Source organism: Dermacentor variabilis, chromosome 4 (assembly GCF_050947875.1).
Source record: "Dermacentor variabilis isolate Ectoservices chromosome 4, ASM5094787v1, whole genome shotgun sequence".
NCBI classification, from domain to species: Eukaryota; Metazoa; Arthropoda; class Arachnida; order Ixodida; family Ixodidae; genus Dermacentor; species Dermacentor variabilis.
Genome location: NC_134571.1, coordinates 149,223,177 through 149,240,427, shown reverse-complemented (window position 1 = coordinate 149,240,427; position 17,251 = coordinate 149,223,177). Strand labels below are relative to the sequence as shown.

Genomic DNA, 17,251 nt, shown 5'->3' with positions numbered 1-17,251 from the left:
AGTCGTCCTCCTCTTCAGGCCATCCAACCAGCCGACTATCTTCTGTGGCGATTCTGGCCCCAGCACACCACACAGCACAACGCAGATGACCAGCACACACCAAAAGCACTCCACTAACACATCACTGCCGTTCTCCATACGGTGTCCTTCTAAACATGTTAATGTCCACAACCAAACTGCGTTTTCAGAACAATGAAATTGTCCACACGGTAATAAACATATTAATATCCACAACGCACACGTTTTTATAATCACGTAACAACCACAACAACACCAACAACACGATACATCCCTGAGATACATAGCATGTCCTTCTAAACATGTTAATGTCCACAACCAAACTGCGTTTTCAGAACAATGCAATTGTCCACGGTAATAAACATATTAATATCCACAACACACTCCTTTGTATAATCACGTAACAACCACAACAACACCAACAACACGATACATCCCTGAGATGCATAGCACAGCAGCAACAACAAGATACATCCCAGAGATACCTATAGCTGTTCAGGTGGCTCTACTCATGAAATCCGCTCCAACGTTATCCCTGCCTTGAACATATTCCACCTGAAATGAGTATTCTTGCAAGGCCGAACTGGACTTACTGGACTCCTTACTCCGCTTCTCTTTGCTATGCTTTTCTTTGCTTCCGTGCTTATCCTTGTTGTGTATCTGCTTGCTTTGTTGCTTTCTTTTTTATTTTGCTTATCCTTGTCTTTCTCCTTGCTGCTCTCTTTCTTTGCTGTGCTTCTCCTTGGAGGTCTGCTCCTTGCTTGACTTCTCCTTATTGCCTTTGTCCGTCTTCTTCTTGCTTCCTTTGCCCACCTTCTCCTTGCTGGACTTAGCCTTGCCAGCCTTCTTGCTTCTGGATCGCGATCTGCCTTCCTTAGCGGAGCCTTTCTTGGCCTTCTTGGACTTGCGCTTGCCTCCCCCTTTCTCTTTGGTGCTCTTGCTGCTTTTGCTGCTTAGCCAAGTACAGAAACCCTTCTTTTTCTTCTTTTTACTATCCTTGCCTTTGCTTTTCTTGTCAATCATCTTGCTCTTCTTGTATTTGGATTCGTCTTTGCTCGTGCGCTTCTTGTCTTTGGACTTGTCTTTGCTCGTGCGCTTCTTGTCTTTGTACTTCTCCTTACCCTTTTTCTTTCTTTCCCAACGCTGCGTTGCTCTGCCTGTCGCTTGAGCTCTTCTCTCCACTGCCGACGAGAAACTGACTGCTCCCTCACCCGCCTGAGCTGTCGTGGGCCTCTCCTCCTTTGGGAGTTCAACGTCGAGCATCTTCCACTCGGGATCGGGGTCCTCGACACTTCTTGCACCCGTAATGTTTCCCAAGATGAGATCGTAGCTGGGATGCTCTATGCATTTTGCCACTACCTGTCCGGTATAATATGGCGTGGAGACTAGAATTCTGGCTTCAGGAAGGTAGCCTACTGTGCTACCTGCGAGAGTGAGGGTCGACGTTTCCCCTGTAAGCTCCTCGTCCTTCACCAGGCTTCTCCTAACCAAAGCTGTGTTGGCTCTGCTGTCTCTAAGCACCAATACAGGATGGTCCCCTATTTGCCCAACCACCACCGGCATTGCTGCTTTTGACTTGGGTGCTCCACTTAGCACCTCATTTCCCGGCGGTGTTTGTTCTCCTTTTCGCGGTGGAACTTCAGGTGGTGTGACAAGTTCTGCCCGAGAGCCGACAACGCATGCAGCTTGGTCTTGCCCCAGAGCTATCCGCTCGAATTGTTGCGGATACGCGTCCAAATCATCTCTTTTGTCATCAAAAGGAGCCCTCAACTTTCTTGGACAAACCCTGGCCGGCCTAGGAGATTCGGTACCCGCAAAGGAACGCTGATTATCGTCCATGACCCCCTCATATCCTCCTGCGATATGCGCCTGTTTCCACAAAAGGAACTGCTTCTCACCTTCTATCCTTCTTTTCTCCTGCTCTTCTGACTCGCGAGCTCTTCTAGCCTCTCGCTCTTCTCCCTCACGAGCTCTTCTAGCCTCTCGCTCTTCTGCCTCGCGAGCACTTCTAGCCACTCGCTCTTCTGCTTCGCGAGCGTCTGCGCGTGCTTGCGCCCTTTCCTCTCTCTGCCTCTTTGCTTCTTCTTTCTTCTCGTCCCAGAGACGCATCGCCTCTTCCTTGCTTAGCCCTGGCTTGAGCGCCAGTTCCAGCGTTTTTGCCAAATCCATACTTTCAGCCGTCGAGAGATCGGAAAGATCCGAGACAAAGCAAAAAGAAACAAGGAAATGGATCCTGGCAGGCTCGCCACTTGTCTTTGTCACGGATCTCCTCCGGAGAACACTCTGGCCGAAAGAATGGACTAGGCGACAGGTGTACCCACACAGACGCGCATTTAATACAACCCACGTGAAACGAACAGCAGCACACAAACCTAACAAAGCTAACACACACGGTACAAAAACTATCACAACACACGAACCGGTAACACTGCCACTAGCGTTCTATTGAGAGTGGTTGGCGTTCGTGCTCACGTCTGGTTCGGTGCGTATGTGGCGTGGTGTGGGTCCCGTAGCCGGCGTCGGAGTGGCGTTCGACGTTCGAGGGCTGGCGTCGTTGGTTGCGTCGTACAAGCTCCCGGTCCAAGCGCCCGTGGAGGTGTGGCCGATGATGTTGGCGTTGGGGCACCACCCGGAAGGGTGGCAACAGCAGTAGAGACACCCCTGGCCGTAGCAGGTGGTGGCGTCCTCCGTGGACTCCCCGGAACGGGCTCAGGAACGGCAGGAAGTCTGCGGAGCAAAGCCGTAGAACGCGAGCTCACCGGAGCACTAGCCGGCGTCGCTCTCTTCCGGTCGAACCGTCCCTCACCCGCCGAGTCTCCGCTGCTTTCTTCTCCCCGTGTGTCTCGCCCTTCCTCGCCCTTTTATAGCCTTCTTGTTAGTCCACGTAATCCTTCTCTTCGTCTTCTTCTCTTCTCCACCAATCGTCGCTTTCCATCTCACCGGATACTTCTCCACCAATCATCTCTTGTCACCTCACTGGAAACTTCTTCTTTATCTTCTTTCGTCTTCGGTTAATCCACGTCATTCTTAACGCCATCCTCGTCGTCTTCTTGAAACCTTTCTTCGTCTACCATTTTATTTCATCTTCCCTCTTATATGTGACAGAGTGAATGACGACAGCATAACTGCGATAAAATGACGAACATGGACTCTCGTCGATGGATCCGCGAACGTGGTATGACGACGACCGGATGACGACCATGCGATGACGTTACTAAAGTGTTGACGATGAAGAAACAACAGCGTCACGATGATGGCATGATGACAACTCTATGATGCTGACCATGTGACCAAGATAGCTCACGACGACGGCATGACGCGAGTCATATGCCGAAGTTACAATAAAGAGGATTCAATGGCCGCGTCAGCATCAACACGACGGCGTTACAGCGAATTGATGACGGTAGGTATACAACGACAACGACGAAATGATGACAATGGCATGGCAGCGGCATGAGGAGAATGGGATGACGAGTGTATGACGACATGAATAACGATGACGGTATCATGAAAATTTATGAGCACTTTGGCGTGATCATAATAAATTGGCGGGATCAATGGGATGAAGAGAGTCGAATGATCAAGCTGATGTGACGACATTGACACAACCGCGACGGTAGGACGACAACAGTTGGTTGCCGAGTCTGACGGGTATGATCGCGACTGTGTGGCGATGACAACATGACACGGGTGCCATAATCACGACTAAATGACAGCAGTATAATTATAATAGAATATCAAAGAAAGATTGACGTCGATGGCATGAAGACGGTATGAGGACGACGGCATGACGACGACTATGTGACAACAATGGCTTGATGACGCCGGGATGATGAGAGTCGGATGACAAAGCTTGAATGACGGGGCTGCAACGACCATGATGGCATCACAACCACGAACAGATACTCAATGACCCAAGCACTTACACAACTTCGACCACTGTGTCGGAGTAGGTGACATTGCAACAAAGTGACAAGAGTCACATCACGTAGCTGGAATGGCGGTTTCAAAGACCCCGACGGCATCATGATGGCGATGTGACAAGAGATGCATGATGGCTGTATGACAACGATGGCGTGGCGACAACGACATGACAAAAGTCGGATGAAAAAGCTGGGATCATCACGAAATCGTGACAACGTAGAAATCGTGACAACGATGAGATGGCGGGATTCAGATCACGAAGCTGTTATGACGACGATGGATTGACCACGATGGCATCATGACCAGGCGCACATGCCTAAAGGTCCGAGCAAGTGGGCAAATTGGTTTGGCTAAGATGGATGGATGGATGGATGGATGGATGGCTGGCTGGATTGATGGATGGATGGATGGATGGATGGATGGATGGCTGGATGGATAGATGGATGGATGGATGGATCGATGGACGGACGGACGGATGGACGGATGGCTGGATGGATGGATGGATGGATGGATGGATGGATGGATGGATGGATGGATGGATGGATGGATGGATGGATGAATGGATAGTTGGATGGATGGATGGGGGGTAGGTGTATGGCTGGATGGATGTATGGATGGCACGCTCAAAACGGGTGAAGTAGGCTAAGAATGCTATTCGGATTAAAAAGAGCCGAGTCTCAGTGTAATATGAATCTGAAATGTCACTGCGTAAGTATAAAAGAGGCTGCAAAATCAAGCTGCTGTCGAGACAGATCAAGTGCCCAAGAAAATGAACATGGTGAGCACAGAACCAGTCTGAACAGGTTTCAAGTGCCAACATTTTTCTTATTCTGTGAATTGTTTGCTTTAAAGAACCGCTATGCGCGAGTTCCTTTTCACGTCCCTTTTCACCCTCGCCCCAGTAAATATTTCCCTCAGGGCTAAAGAAACTATTGGGATGTAGCATTAAAGCCAAAGTGAAGCACACAACAATGTAAACTTAACTGATTTAAGTAATTAATTCCTTGCTTCTGTACATTAGGTAAGAAAACAATGTGTAAGGAAGCCTTATATATTATTTCACTTGTTAGAGCTTCATAACACTGCAACATATTGGATAAAGTGTCGCATTGCCTACCAAGTAGCGGCACCTCTCAGTTGCCAAGCTTGCCATGAAACACTTTGAAAGGTGGTGTTTTTCTAGTGCTGAGGATTCCACAAAGACCGGCGAAGTCTTCCTGACTATGCGTTGGATACCTAATTGATGATCAAATATTATTACATTGCCTTCAAAAATGTTTTGCATGGCAACTAAGAAATAAATTCTTTTTGAAATTATGAACTCTAAATAACACCACGTCCAGTAAAAATTAAATACTTTATAATTTACCCTGCAAGAACGTGTTTCGATAGCATTTACACTTGAAGAAACAATCCTCTGAGGTACAATTAATGCATCTAAGGAATTAACACTTCGCAGAATGAAGTAACAGTATTTCATTGTATTACTTGAAGCAGAGGCAGGACAGGCCATCACCTTCTCCTACATTTCCCCGCTGATTTTATCATCGTCAAAGACGAGTTATTGCATTTGATTGCGTTTGGACCTACAGCGTAAAATGTTCGGCAACATGTTACACTCCTGTAACATGTGAAGCGAATAGTCTGCAGCGCACTTTGTAACGCAGTACCTTAAAAACTCTAAGGCGTCAGACTGCTTGCAAGACGTAACAAACCGCAGTGAGAAGTGCATGTGTGGCCCGTTAGGCCGACTTCCAGAAGGAGACTTGCGAGTACGTAATGCTCTACGTAAAAGTGCAGTTTTCTTGTCGCCACTAAGTGTTTGCGCATGTGTATCACAGCCTGAACGCAATTAGACATATAACAGCGAAGCTGTATCTGACTTGCCAATTTGTCCATCCGTTCGACCATTCATCCGTCTGCGACCTGTATGCCGAAAGCTCCTCCTGTGCAACCTTATGCACATGCGCAAAGAAAAAAAGAGAAAGAGAGGCGTGCGATTCGCTGCTCCATTAGCGACGTCATTGCTCTCCATCGCAGTCGAGTGCGCGCCCAGCAGTTTCTCTCCGGCTCCGAAATGGGTAGGCCACGCGTGACACGCACTCCTCAGGAGCAGGCAGCTTTTGATCAGCAACGCCGCGAGCAGAACCGCGAACGACCTCGTCTACGCCGTGCCGATGCTGCAGCCCGGGCGCAACAACAGGCTCGTGCAGCCGAGCGGAAGCAGCAACTGCTACGGAGGAACCGGCGGCCTGCCAAGCTATCGTTTAATGAACCGTCGGGATTGACCCAGTGATATACACCGCGGCCGAACGTTTCAGCTTCGCTGGTTAACTATTGGTGCAGAGCGCTTGGGCGGTGATTTTTCATTGTTTTACCTCTTGACTGTTTGTTTTCAAAGTGGATTTTTACTGTCGTCCGGTAGTTAACGATCCTTTAACCACACACCGTCACTGCAGCATGGGGCTGCGCAGTGGCTTCTTGATGTTCAGATATTATCATGGCCTTATCTTCTGTAAAGTATCAGGTGATGTACTGCAACTCTTTGACGGCGTCGTGGTTGTAGACCATTAAGTCTATGCACGTTCCCCTGTTTGTATGATACTCTTGCACACATTGATGCGTGATTTTAAAGAATATAATCCTTGGAGTGTTCACTTTGCTGAGTGTTTTTTACCAGTGCATTACGAGAGGGATGAGCATCGCATTTCTTGCTTGATAATTGGGGTATGAGCCGTTGCTTATGATCATAATTTTTGCACCGTTGGAGCGGACGACGCGCTTTTACAGCGCTAGCTGTGAAACGGGCTCATTTCAATAGCCATTTTGCTTGTCGATTGTGGCGGCCTCCTCCACCCTCTCCGCCGTTGGTATCCATACTAGTTATCGCCGTGAATGAGAAAAAAAATACTCAGTTCCTGCCGGGATTGAACTCGGGCCCACTGCGTCGGACTGAGCCACCATTGAGCCATTGAGCCACGCCAGCGCTTTTTTTTATCTTTATTACCTTCATTACAAGACCACGTAAAGTAAACGCGTACAAAGCAGGTCACTTGGTGCAGAAAAATATTATTACATCATTTGGAAGACTGTACTTATTTAAAAGGCCCTCAAAGAGGACATCACAGCCACCAAACTGTCAAGCTCCTGAAACCACTCTGGCGGTTCAATCATGTGCTTGAGGGCATCACACGTGTACTTAAGACTTTCACTTAGGTTTTCCCTCGCAGACCTTTTATCTACGCAGGCATTCCTGACATCCATACGCGTTTTCCGCACGCTACTCATACACAAAATCATTATCATGTCAGCCGGCACTCCCCCCTGTGTTTGCGTATTGTAAGAACCGAATACCGAAAGGACTTAACGGCAGTTCTTTCTTCAGAGTCCATTTGAGACTCAAGAAAACGGACTCATGGCAATCGAAGAAGATGGGCTCAATAGTTTCAGATTTCTTACATATGATGCAGTTAACAGACGATGGAACAAAGAAGCCCTTGCTTTGTAGCCATAGCTTCAAAAGGAGAGTGCCAGAATGTAATTGAAAAAAGAAGGTTTTCGCTGAAGATCTAACCGGCGTTTTTTAACACGTTCGAGCACATCGCGTTCAGGTCCTAAGTTATACATCGTGCGGTAAACAGGATGCGGCAAGAAAAATGCCCTACAAACGATTTCTAGCGCGCCAGGAGACAAGCGATGTAACATGCGCGCCGCATGGCGTCGATGGGTGCACGTGTTGCATTGCACTTGCGTAATATTACACCAAGTAGAATGCCACGTAGCAGGCGTACAGGTAGTGGTACAAAGCAGTTAAGGTTTAGGGAAGAAAGAGAAGTCAACAGATATGGATACAAGAATGCTAGAGAATATATTACGTACCTGTATAAATCAAGCCGGCTAGGTGACTATGTTACCAACGCGTTTGAAAGGGGATGCCAATAAATTATTGTCATCATTATCATCGCATTGTGCCACTTGCCTTGCAATGTGAGAAGCGCGCAACGTAGTGTCTATACGCGCGCCCTTCGCATTGCACTTGCATATTATTACACACAGGGGCCACCTCAGGTAGCAGTTCCATATATAGCGGCACAAGGTATATAGGGAATCCTTCAGAAATGAAACAATTATGGAGACGTATAAATAGTGATGTAATGAAAAACATGTATGACATACCTGATTAATTTAAGCCGGCTAAGGGACCGCTTTTCACCATCCAGCTTTTCACCATCCATCAAATCACCATAATTGGCATCGTACCATGTCATTTGTCACGCAATCTCACATGCGCGCCGCGTAGCGTCGATACGTACAAACGTTGCATTGCAGTCCCGTTATATTCCACCAGGTGTCCCGACATGAAACAGTTGCATATAGGAGTTTCATTCTGCGCGTAGCTAGACATGGTTAACTCGAGCAGGCCTATATGTGGTTATTTCTCACCACCCCGTTTCGAAGGGGATGCCTGTAAACCATTTTTATCATCGTCATCAACGGCATCGTACTGTGCCACGGGTCAATGGATGTAATATGTGCACCACGTAGTCGGGATACCTGTCCTTACTCTTCGGTGTACCTTATGGCGCCCCCTCACAATGTATGAACCGCTGCTCAAGAAACGAATCGCAGAGCTGCGCGCGCGGCTACAGCCAGGCCAGATCGGACTCATCAGACTGCTGTGCACAGAGCTGGACAGGCCGCAGCGCCAGGCGCAGCGTGCTGTCGACGCCGGGCGGACCGTTCAGATCATTCTCGCAAAAACGACGCGAAGCGACTCCGCCGCGGAGACCCTGTAGGTGAGCTACCGAAAGTGGAGCTCCTATGGAGCCGCTACTCCAGCTTATGATGCGAGTGTGCTGCGTGAACCGTGAAGGCATGTGACTTTTTTGATCATCAGCAACTGCAATGAGCCACCTAAGACTTTCGCCTTAATTATTACGCTGCAGAATCGGTTTATGCTGTTACGGTTTCACCATCGGTACTTTCCAGGCATAAGTGGACGTGTAATGAATAAATGTGTCAGAGAAGTGCCCATTTGGGCAATGATCGCTGTGTTTTCTTTGTTTTAGAATATGAGCTTTGCTTTTACTTTCTTGCCAATGGCGATGCGGTGTCATACTCAGACATGGAAATGCTAAACTGCAGCCTGCCTTGTAGTTATATCCTTGTTTTATTATGTAAACACGAGAATTTAATTTATTCGTTAGCTTTAGCTTAGTTTTGCAAACATTCATAGCATTGTCCTCCAACATGTGTTCCTATAGATAATGCGCATCTTTCCCCCCTAGATATGTTCGAAATAAAACGAAGTCTAATTGTGACACATTTCACAGTTAAACGGATTTCTCCACGTTGTTGCGTACTCCAGGGTAGCGTACCGTACTGCTGCCGAGAAGTAGCGGCGCCTGCCTATCGAAGCTCGACCGACATTACTTATTGGGTAGCCTGGCGTAGTCGGCGGGCTGCAGGCATCTGGTAGACCATGGCGACCAAGCAAGGGCGAGACGATTTGCTAGTGCGAAACTTGCACGGTTTATTCAAAGGTAGTTGAAAGAAAATAATAAGAAATGAAGTATATCAAAGTACATTTCGGAGCCCCTCAAATAGGCTCTCTACAAATGTGGGCGGGATCTTGCTTCCGTTGATATCACGTGACAGGCACAGAGAGAGAGCCCCTCCTCCTGCATTACCGAGCATGGGTAGGAGAAGTCAACCCTCGTTTCGACGAATCCTGGGAGAAGGCCCTTTGTGCGCAAGCTGACTGACGTTGGCCCTCGCAGGAGAAGTCAGCCCTCTTTTCGACGAATCCTGGGAGAAGGTCGGGTGGACGATCTGTCGCCCGTGGTGTCCGACGCCAACCCTAACAACGTCTAGAATAGGTGCAAGAAGAACTTCGGAAAGCAATGTTATACACAAGTTTGTTCGCGTATACTTCCTCGCTATATGTTTGAAATGAAAAATGTTGAATTTATTGTCCAGCTTTGCCTCCTTGCAGCACACTTCATGCACTTCATTCATAAAACAATGCACATTTTTTTTTATTTTAGCGCAAGAGTCCAAAATAAGAAATAAATTTGTTTTTAGAGATAATCCTTAGTTGCTAGATCAATTTTAAGCCCTGGTTCACCAGGTTGTCATTTCGGTAATGAAGACGCGAGTCTGTCATGCAGAGACTAAATAAGCGGCCAAGAGTGCCAACTCGGTGGGTAATTCAGAAGGAAAACTTTGAGTTCAACTAAATAGTAGCTTTACAAAAATTCACACATTCAGTGCAGCGTCGAAGTAGAGAACCCTTCATTCAAGAAAAGCAGTCTACAGGTATTCAATTAATTAATTAAGTAAGTAAGTTGTTAATTACGCCATTAAGGCTGGAAGGCATTACATAAGGGAGTGGGTTGAGCAGAATAAATAAATAATGTACGTAAAGAGCGTGGAAGATTGAAGCAGAAAACGTAAATATCCTAACTTGCTTGAGTCGCAGTTAAACAAATCAAAATTGACGGTTTCGCAAGAAATTCATCGGACTTCCGTATGTGGTTATGTGGTCCGTAACGTGTGGTTAGCGCATAATGCGTTTCGCCTTTCCTCGTCGTATAACTTTTTTCCTTTGCTTTTTGTAAAAAAAAAAAGAAAGAATTTTTAGGTTTACATCAAGCACTGCTTCAATAGCGGTACAAATGGTGGATGCTGATGACACCAGCATAGCGAGAGAAGTAAGCATTTGCTGCCCCGCAGCACCAACTCGCCATTGTCTGGGTTAAATATGAGTTCGGCATTTAATTAGTGAATACCAGCTGCTTTATCCCCTAGTTTCATACGTAATACGAGGCATGTAGTAGGCATCCGATTGTGTTTGGTCAACTGAACTAGGCAACGACATCATATGGTTATGGGGAGATCTATTGAAAAGGGGATTTATTTACGCTATGTTCGAGGAGACTGAAAGTTGTACACTTGTCCGCTTTGCACTTCAGCATCTTCTGCTATATCCGCAGGACAGGTGGCTCATAACAATATATTACAAATGGAACAGGTTACGTAAGATGTGCGTGGAAAGCTTAATTCGTGTCCATTATTTACGGCTTTATCCAAGCGTTATACGAATTTTTTTAACCTTCTTGGGAAAACGAGATGTGACACTGAATTTCAATGTAGATTAGATGGGGTTCAACCGTGCATACGTTGCCAATTCATACGCGGGTAAAGTTTTAATCTGTGTTATACTACAGGTAAATAATATTCCTACTGTGACTGCTCGACAGAACCATATTCGCTGGAAATTTCGCTGGATTCCGTAAGGCCGCATAAAAGCTGCGCGCTTTAGAGCGCAGCTCTTAGACGCCAGTTCCTGCGGCGAGCGTCGGTGTCGGCACTCGTAACCGAACGAATGAAGGCAGGGAAAGATGAAAGCGAACGCGGAGCGCAGCGGCACATGAAAGGTGGCGATATTGAAGAGAGCTCAAGGAGGAAAGCGGAGCAGGAAGGTATGGCGAAAGCGTGAGAATAAAACCGTAGTTTTGCGCAAGACGGGCTGTGCGGCACGATTGGCCACGAGATGGCGCCAGAGTAGAACGCGTCGTCTGTATAGAAACAAAGCGCTGCATGAGCTCAGGTCTGTCCACGAGTTGCCTTTTGCGATCCCACGATTAGCGAGGTACTCCTGTCACACGTTTCTCCACTTACAACCCGCCGCACGAAACAGATTGTCCGGGCCAGCCAATATATCGTGAAAGGAAAAACGCGTATAGAACTGGGCTCAAATTTCTCAGTAGGGAATATCGTAATCGTAGGTGAACTTCTTTTTAGATTGTCAAGCTATATCTTCAAAATATCTCAGCCGTATGTTAAGAATAAATGAAGATGAACATGATGTCTGTATTGTACCTTGCAGCTTAGCGCTTGGAAAGTTTCTGCTGCACACGGCAGTACTATTTATTAAATTATTTAATCTATCCCTTAGAGAATTACACAAAGAACCATTTAGTTATCTTCACCCAACCAGTCACACTTTTGATTAACAGACCTGCATTTTCCCTATCCTTGCTTTTCTTCTTTCCCAAGCTATTTTACGAACATATGCTACCAAAAAATATATCATTCTAAATCAAACATAAGGGGATGTTTAGGTCGGGGGCTAAATATATGGAAAATCAGCAGTCCTCTTTCTAAGCAACCACTCCTCTGAATTTGACAAGTTATGTTGAATTTAAAAGAAAAATTTCAAATACAACGAATTCAGAAAGCTAGATTTATTTCCGCTTCCAGCTTTCTCTAGAAAATTTCATAAATTTGAGAAACATCAAGGAAGGAGACTTGTAGTAGACAACTCTAAACTAGCAACAAAAAAGGATTCACAATTCTGTAAATTGCAGCTAATATTACATTTAAAGCAGAGAAAAATTATATGTAATGTGCCACCCTGAAATACGTCACTCACTTGTTAATATGACCACCTACGAAACCTTTCCAAACGTTGTAACCAATTCACGTAATTAGTAAATTCATACATCTAATTTGTCTGATTTAGATGCTGCAACGAATGCAGTTGATAGAAATGCGATATTTGTTTTTGATGCTGAGTAACGGAATTGTAAACTTCGTATAGTTATATTTCCTTTTTCAAATTTACCAATTGCTGGCAATTCTTTTAAAATACTTCCATGGTCTAAAACGAAATTACGCTTGCTACAATCACCCGGATGTAACTTTTTCTCTTAAATGCATCAAATTTCAGTCAGATTGGTTGAGCGGTTTTCTCATAAAAGCATTCTTGCGTTTTACATGTATTCGAGCAACCATCATCGGAGGCAGGCCGAAGCTAAAGCTTCCTCTTATACAATACATCACACCGGTTCTATAGCAAACTCACGAAACATAAAGCGGAATGTATACACAGCCTGCGGCCTACGGGGTACACAAATAGAAAAAAAATTATGGGGTATTACGTGCAAAAACCACTTTCTGATTATGAGACACGCCGTAGTGGAGGGCTCCGGAAATTTCGACCACCTGGGGCTCTCTAACGTGCACCTAAATCTAAGTACACGGGTGTTTTCACATTTCACCCCCATTGAAATGCGGCCGCCGTGGTCGGGATTCGATCCCGCGACCTCGTGCTCAGCAGCCCAACACCATAGACACTGAGCAACCACGGCGGGTCACAAATACAAAGGAGCTAAGCTTTCAAGGAAAAAACATTTGATGGAAGCTCCGCGGGAGCAGTTATCTCGGTCAGGCATCTGATTGGGAATGCCGACAAACTATGTGTCAAGCAAAATCATCGATTCATTGATAGTTGGGCAACTAGCTTACCGCCTTCGAGATAAGGATTCGAGATAAGCGCACTCGTTTCCAACTATCGAGGTGAAGCGACAGTCTCAGGGCGTGCTTCTGTTTATTTCTTTAGTTTGTTGGGCATCATGTTTTACGTCCTTGCGCGATTTCTAATTCGTTAAGCTCGATAGGCCACGTGGTGGCGAAAATCGGAAACTGAATGACATTTCTCTAATGCCGGCGTAGGATCGGGAATGTGGCGCGTTTGGCATTAAATTTTCGCAAATTCAGATTTTTTACGATGTCTACAATACTCCAAGTCGGCTCTACATGTGGTCCGAGAGATGGCTTTCATTCCACCATCACCAAACATTTCAGCAAAGCCTTCATAGAACATATTATCCTTTGAATTTATTTTATACCCCCGGTACAACACATTTACATTCAACACATTCATATGATTCACATATATTCACCTTCTGCAACTGTGGTTGTTTAACCCAGTGGGTAAGACAGTCGGCTTCAGTGTGTGAGGTCGCAGGTTCGGAACTCTCCACTGCCAACGTTGTTCCTTTCGAGTTTATTTTATTTGATGCTATAACTCCTTTACGCCCATTTGTCTTACGTGACCGACAGACCGACGGATTTGCTCATTGTGTAGGCATCAAATGCTTCCGAATTTCAAAGCCAAATGAATGACTTCACGAAGATATTTGGCTTGCGAAGCTTGGCAGCGTAACAAAATGCTCCCTCCAAGCTAATTTCCATCCTCCGGGCTACTCAGTAACGCTATGCCGAATGGACAGGCACCACCTCTCGGAAGTTCAAATTCTCGTAAACGGTCCTACAGCAACATAGCGCGAGCGGCTATGCAGGCGCTGCTGCGTCATTTAATAGTAACCGGGCTTCGTCACTGTGCACTGTGTGACGTAGAATGTATTATTAGGACTTTGGCACTGTGTATGTCAATGTGGTCCCTTTGAAAACTGTGTGATAATGAACATAGAAACATCTCCGTACTGTGTGTGCTTCCTTCATTTTCTTCTGCGTTGAATGCGTATGCATTGTTTGGCGGGTACCCAGAAAAATCTGTCCCTAGCGTGGTACCTTGCATGTGAAAATTAAGTGCATAATTGGTTGAGGTAGCACATTCAATCGTTATATTAGTGTAATAGTACGTGATTGATAACGTTTGAAAAAAAAAAAAACTTTTGACCTGCATTCCAACCATGTACCGCAGTGCGGCAGACAGATAAATGTTTTTGTGAGCCACACACAATAAACTGCTTAAGTCGCCATCGCCGCATCAGGGTGGTAACAAAAAGAAAATGAATAGGTTAACACGGGTAATCGTTTTGAAAGTATAACACTAGTGTAACAGTAGATGACCGGTAGGGTTAGAAAACAAAAACAGAACAAAAATAAAACTGTGACGTCGCTGTCGCCGCGCCAAGGTCGTATCAAAAAAGAAAATTTAAAGAAAGGAAACTTTTAAAAAAAGCCGTGTTGCGGCAAAAGAAATCAGCCGTGACGGCGTTCTGGCTCAGTTGACCCGACATATCTGCAAAATAAACGCATGATTGATCAAATTAACACATCTAGTCGTTAAAATAGTGCAATAACAGAACATTGGTAGCGATGGGTATACGCGCATATTAGTAAGCAAAAGCAAAATAGCTGCCGAGTCAATGAATGCTTACGCATTAGTAGAAAATTCTAAGAATTTTTCTAGCATTTTCTTTCTCTGATCTTTCGCGTCCCCTTCCCCGGTGCAGGGTAGCCAACTGGAGAATACTTCTTGTTAACCTCCCTGTTATTCCTTTGTCTCTCTCTCTCTCTCTCTATCTCTCAAACTCTTTTCATAGAATGACAGTGGTACATGCATCCATCAACATTTGAAATGCCGAAACGAGGCTGTACGGCCGAACATTTAGCCAGTAGCAACATCGCTCCACGGTAAATAAAAAAAAAACATTTGTTTCGTCGCACACGTGCAAGAATGAGTACTGAGTGGACTCGCCATGCCTAAGCAAGCCTTGAAGGACATTTTGAGTATGATGTAATTCGACGGCTGCCCTTGTGATAACTATAATGATCATTCTTCATGTCAGATGCTTAATAACAAGGCTGTGCTAGTTCATGTATATTTTTGTAGAAAGGATGAGCAGGCGATGCTGGAGTGGACAAAGTTAAATTGACATGCTAAACATTTGTCGATAAATCAAGACATGTTTAGCATAAGTTAAAGGCAATTGCTCTAGATTTTAGATTCACACGCAGTTCATGCATGTAATTCCTCTCGCCTTTGTCGCTAACATTGAGACACTTGGACAGAAATTATGGCCCTCAGCTTTGCCGATGTCATCCTGTATATGCGAAATGATAATGTCTATTATACATGAATGCAGTCGTAGACTGAAGTCAGATGGACCTTCATTACACAGCAATAAAGGCCTCTCTTTGATTCCCAGACCAGAGCTCCAAAATAAGATCATGTAGAGATCAGCTGCAATGGAACAGCACGAATAATTATAGTGAGGATGATCGTGTAGAAGCGAATGAAAAATGTCGATATGGTGGGGTTTTCAACTCATTGTCATGGTAGTCAGCACAGGCTGGGAGAGGTCGTCCAGAAGTGATCAGTATTATAACAAAAGATGCTGACTCAATTTGTGGCACACGGCTTCCAAGCTAATTGGAACTGCAGTACGGTAGGGGTGTGATTATTCAGATGTACAGAAGACGTGAATGTTGAGCGGTCATAGGAACAAAAAATGCGAAGGCCAGCTGGAAAAGTTTAGTAATTGGCTATGCAGGTCGCCTAAGTAGTCATAGAGCTTTAGCCTTACAGGTTGCTTTACGATTGAGCAAAAACAGGCGCAAGACTCCCACCGCTATATACATAGGGTCTATTCGGTACTGATAAGGTTTATTCGATTTCCTGTTTCATTCTCTTGCAAATGCCTAACATAAATACATAAAACTAATTTGAAGCATGCGAGGAAAGAACAAAACACATACGGACGTTTAAAGTTAGTTCACTCAGCGAAGGTTTAGTTCGGTGAATGTGTTGACTATATTACCCCGAATAAAAAGTATAGAATTCAGATTCTTTGGATTGTTTCCTTTTTGCATCTACAGAGTTGACAGAGCATTGGAGGTGAAAATAAGCTCAATAATCAGTCGCTTTGGTGTGCAGAAACTTGTGAGCTACTGTCTTGATGAAGCTAGCGTAGCGCAAATAGAACACGTGTTGAGCTGAATCGTTGAACTATTGCGGAGTTTTATCAGATTGTAAGAATCAAAGCAAATGCATTTGTCAAATTGTCACTGCACAGTATGAAAATGTAACGTTCTTGCATTTTTCTTTTGCTCAGGTTGGATGAAGAGAACCCAGAAAAGGCAACCAGTATGGCGAGTAAAGCAGAATAACCAACACAGCTCAGCCAGACAACATCGCCGCAAGATCGAGCTTATGTAACTTTGTACAACCAGGTACCCGGCTGATACTCAACAGAACCACGCTTTCTTTAGTGGAGAAAGTTGTCGCTAATGGAGTCTTAAATTTACTAGGCAATGTTGCAATTGTCAGATGACGACGCTGGAGTGGCGAATGATGTAACCACCATGAAGGCATGACGACTGTGAGCACATACCTAGTGGCTCAAGCTGATCGAAAACTTGCGTCACTGGGCCGGCGTAACAGGATAGATAGATAGATAGATAGATAGATAGATAGATAGATAGATAGATAGATAGATAGATAGATAGATAGATAGATAGATAGATAGATAGATAGATAGATAGATAGATAGATAGATAGATAGATAGATAGATAGATAGATAGATAGATAGATAGACAGACAGACAGATAGACCGACAGACAGACAGACAGACAGACAGACAGACAGACAGACAGACAGACAGACAGACAGACAGACAGATAGATAGATAGATAGATAGATAGATAGATAGATAGATAGATAGATAGATAGATAGATAGATAGATAGATAGATAGATAGATAGATAGATAGA

The 17,251-nt window shown here is 45.1% G+C and overlaps 1 protein-coding gene across 1 annotated transcript in view; it reads left to right on the top strand.

The window, feature by feature from the left end:
• The window catches only part of LOC142578393 (glutamate receptor ionotropic, kainate 1-like), an 81,640-nt gene extending 64,649 nt beyond the window's left edge, over window positions 1–16,991 (top strand). Inside the window, exon 11 of the mRNA XM_075687787.1 lies at window positions 16,593–16,991. Within this exon, the coding sequence (XP_075543902.1) occupies window positions 16,593–16,696 (104 nt within the window). The 3' untranslated portion in view covers window positions 16,697–16,991. The remainder of the gene's footprint in view (window positions 1–16,592) is intronic.
• Window positions 16,992–17,251: the final 260 nt, after the last annotated feature.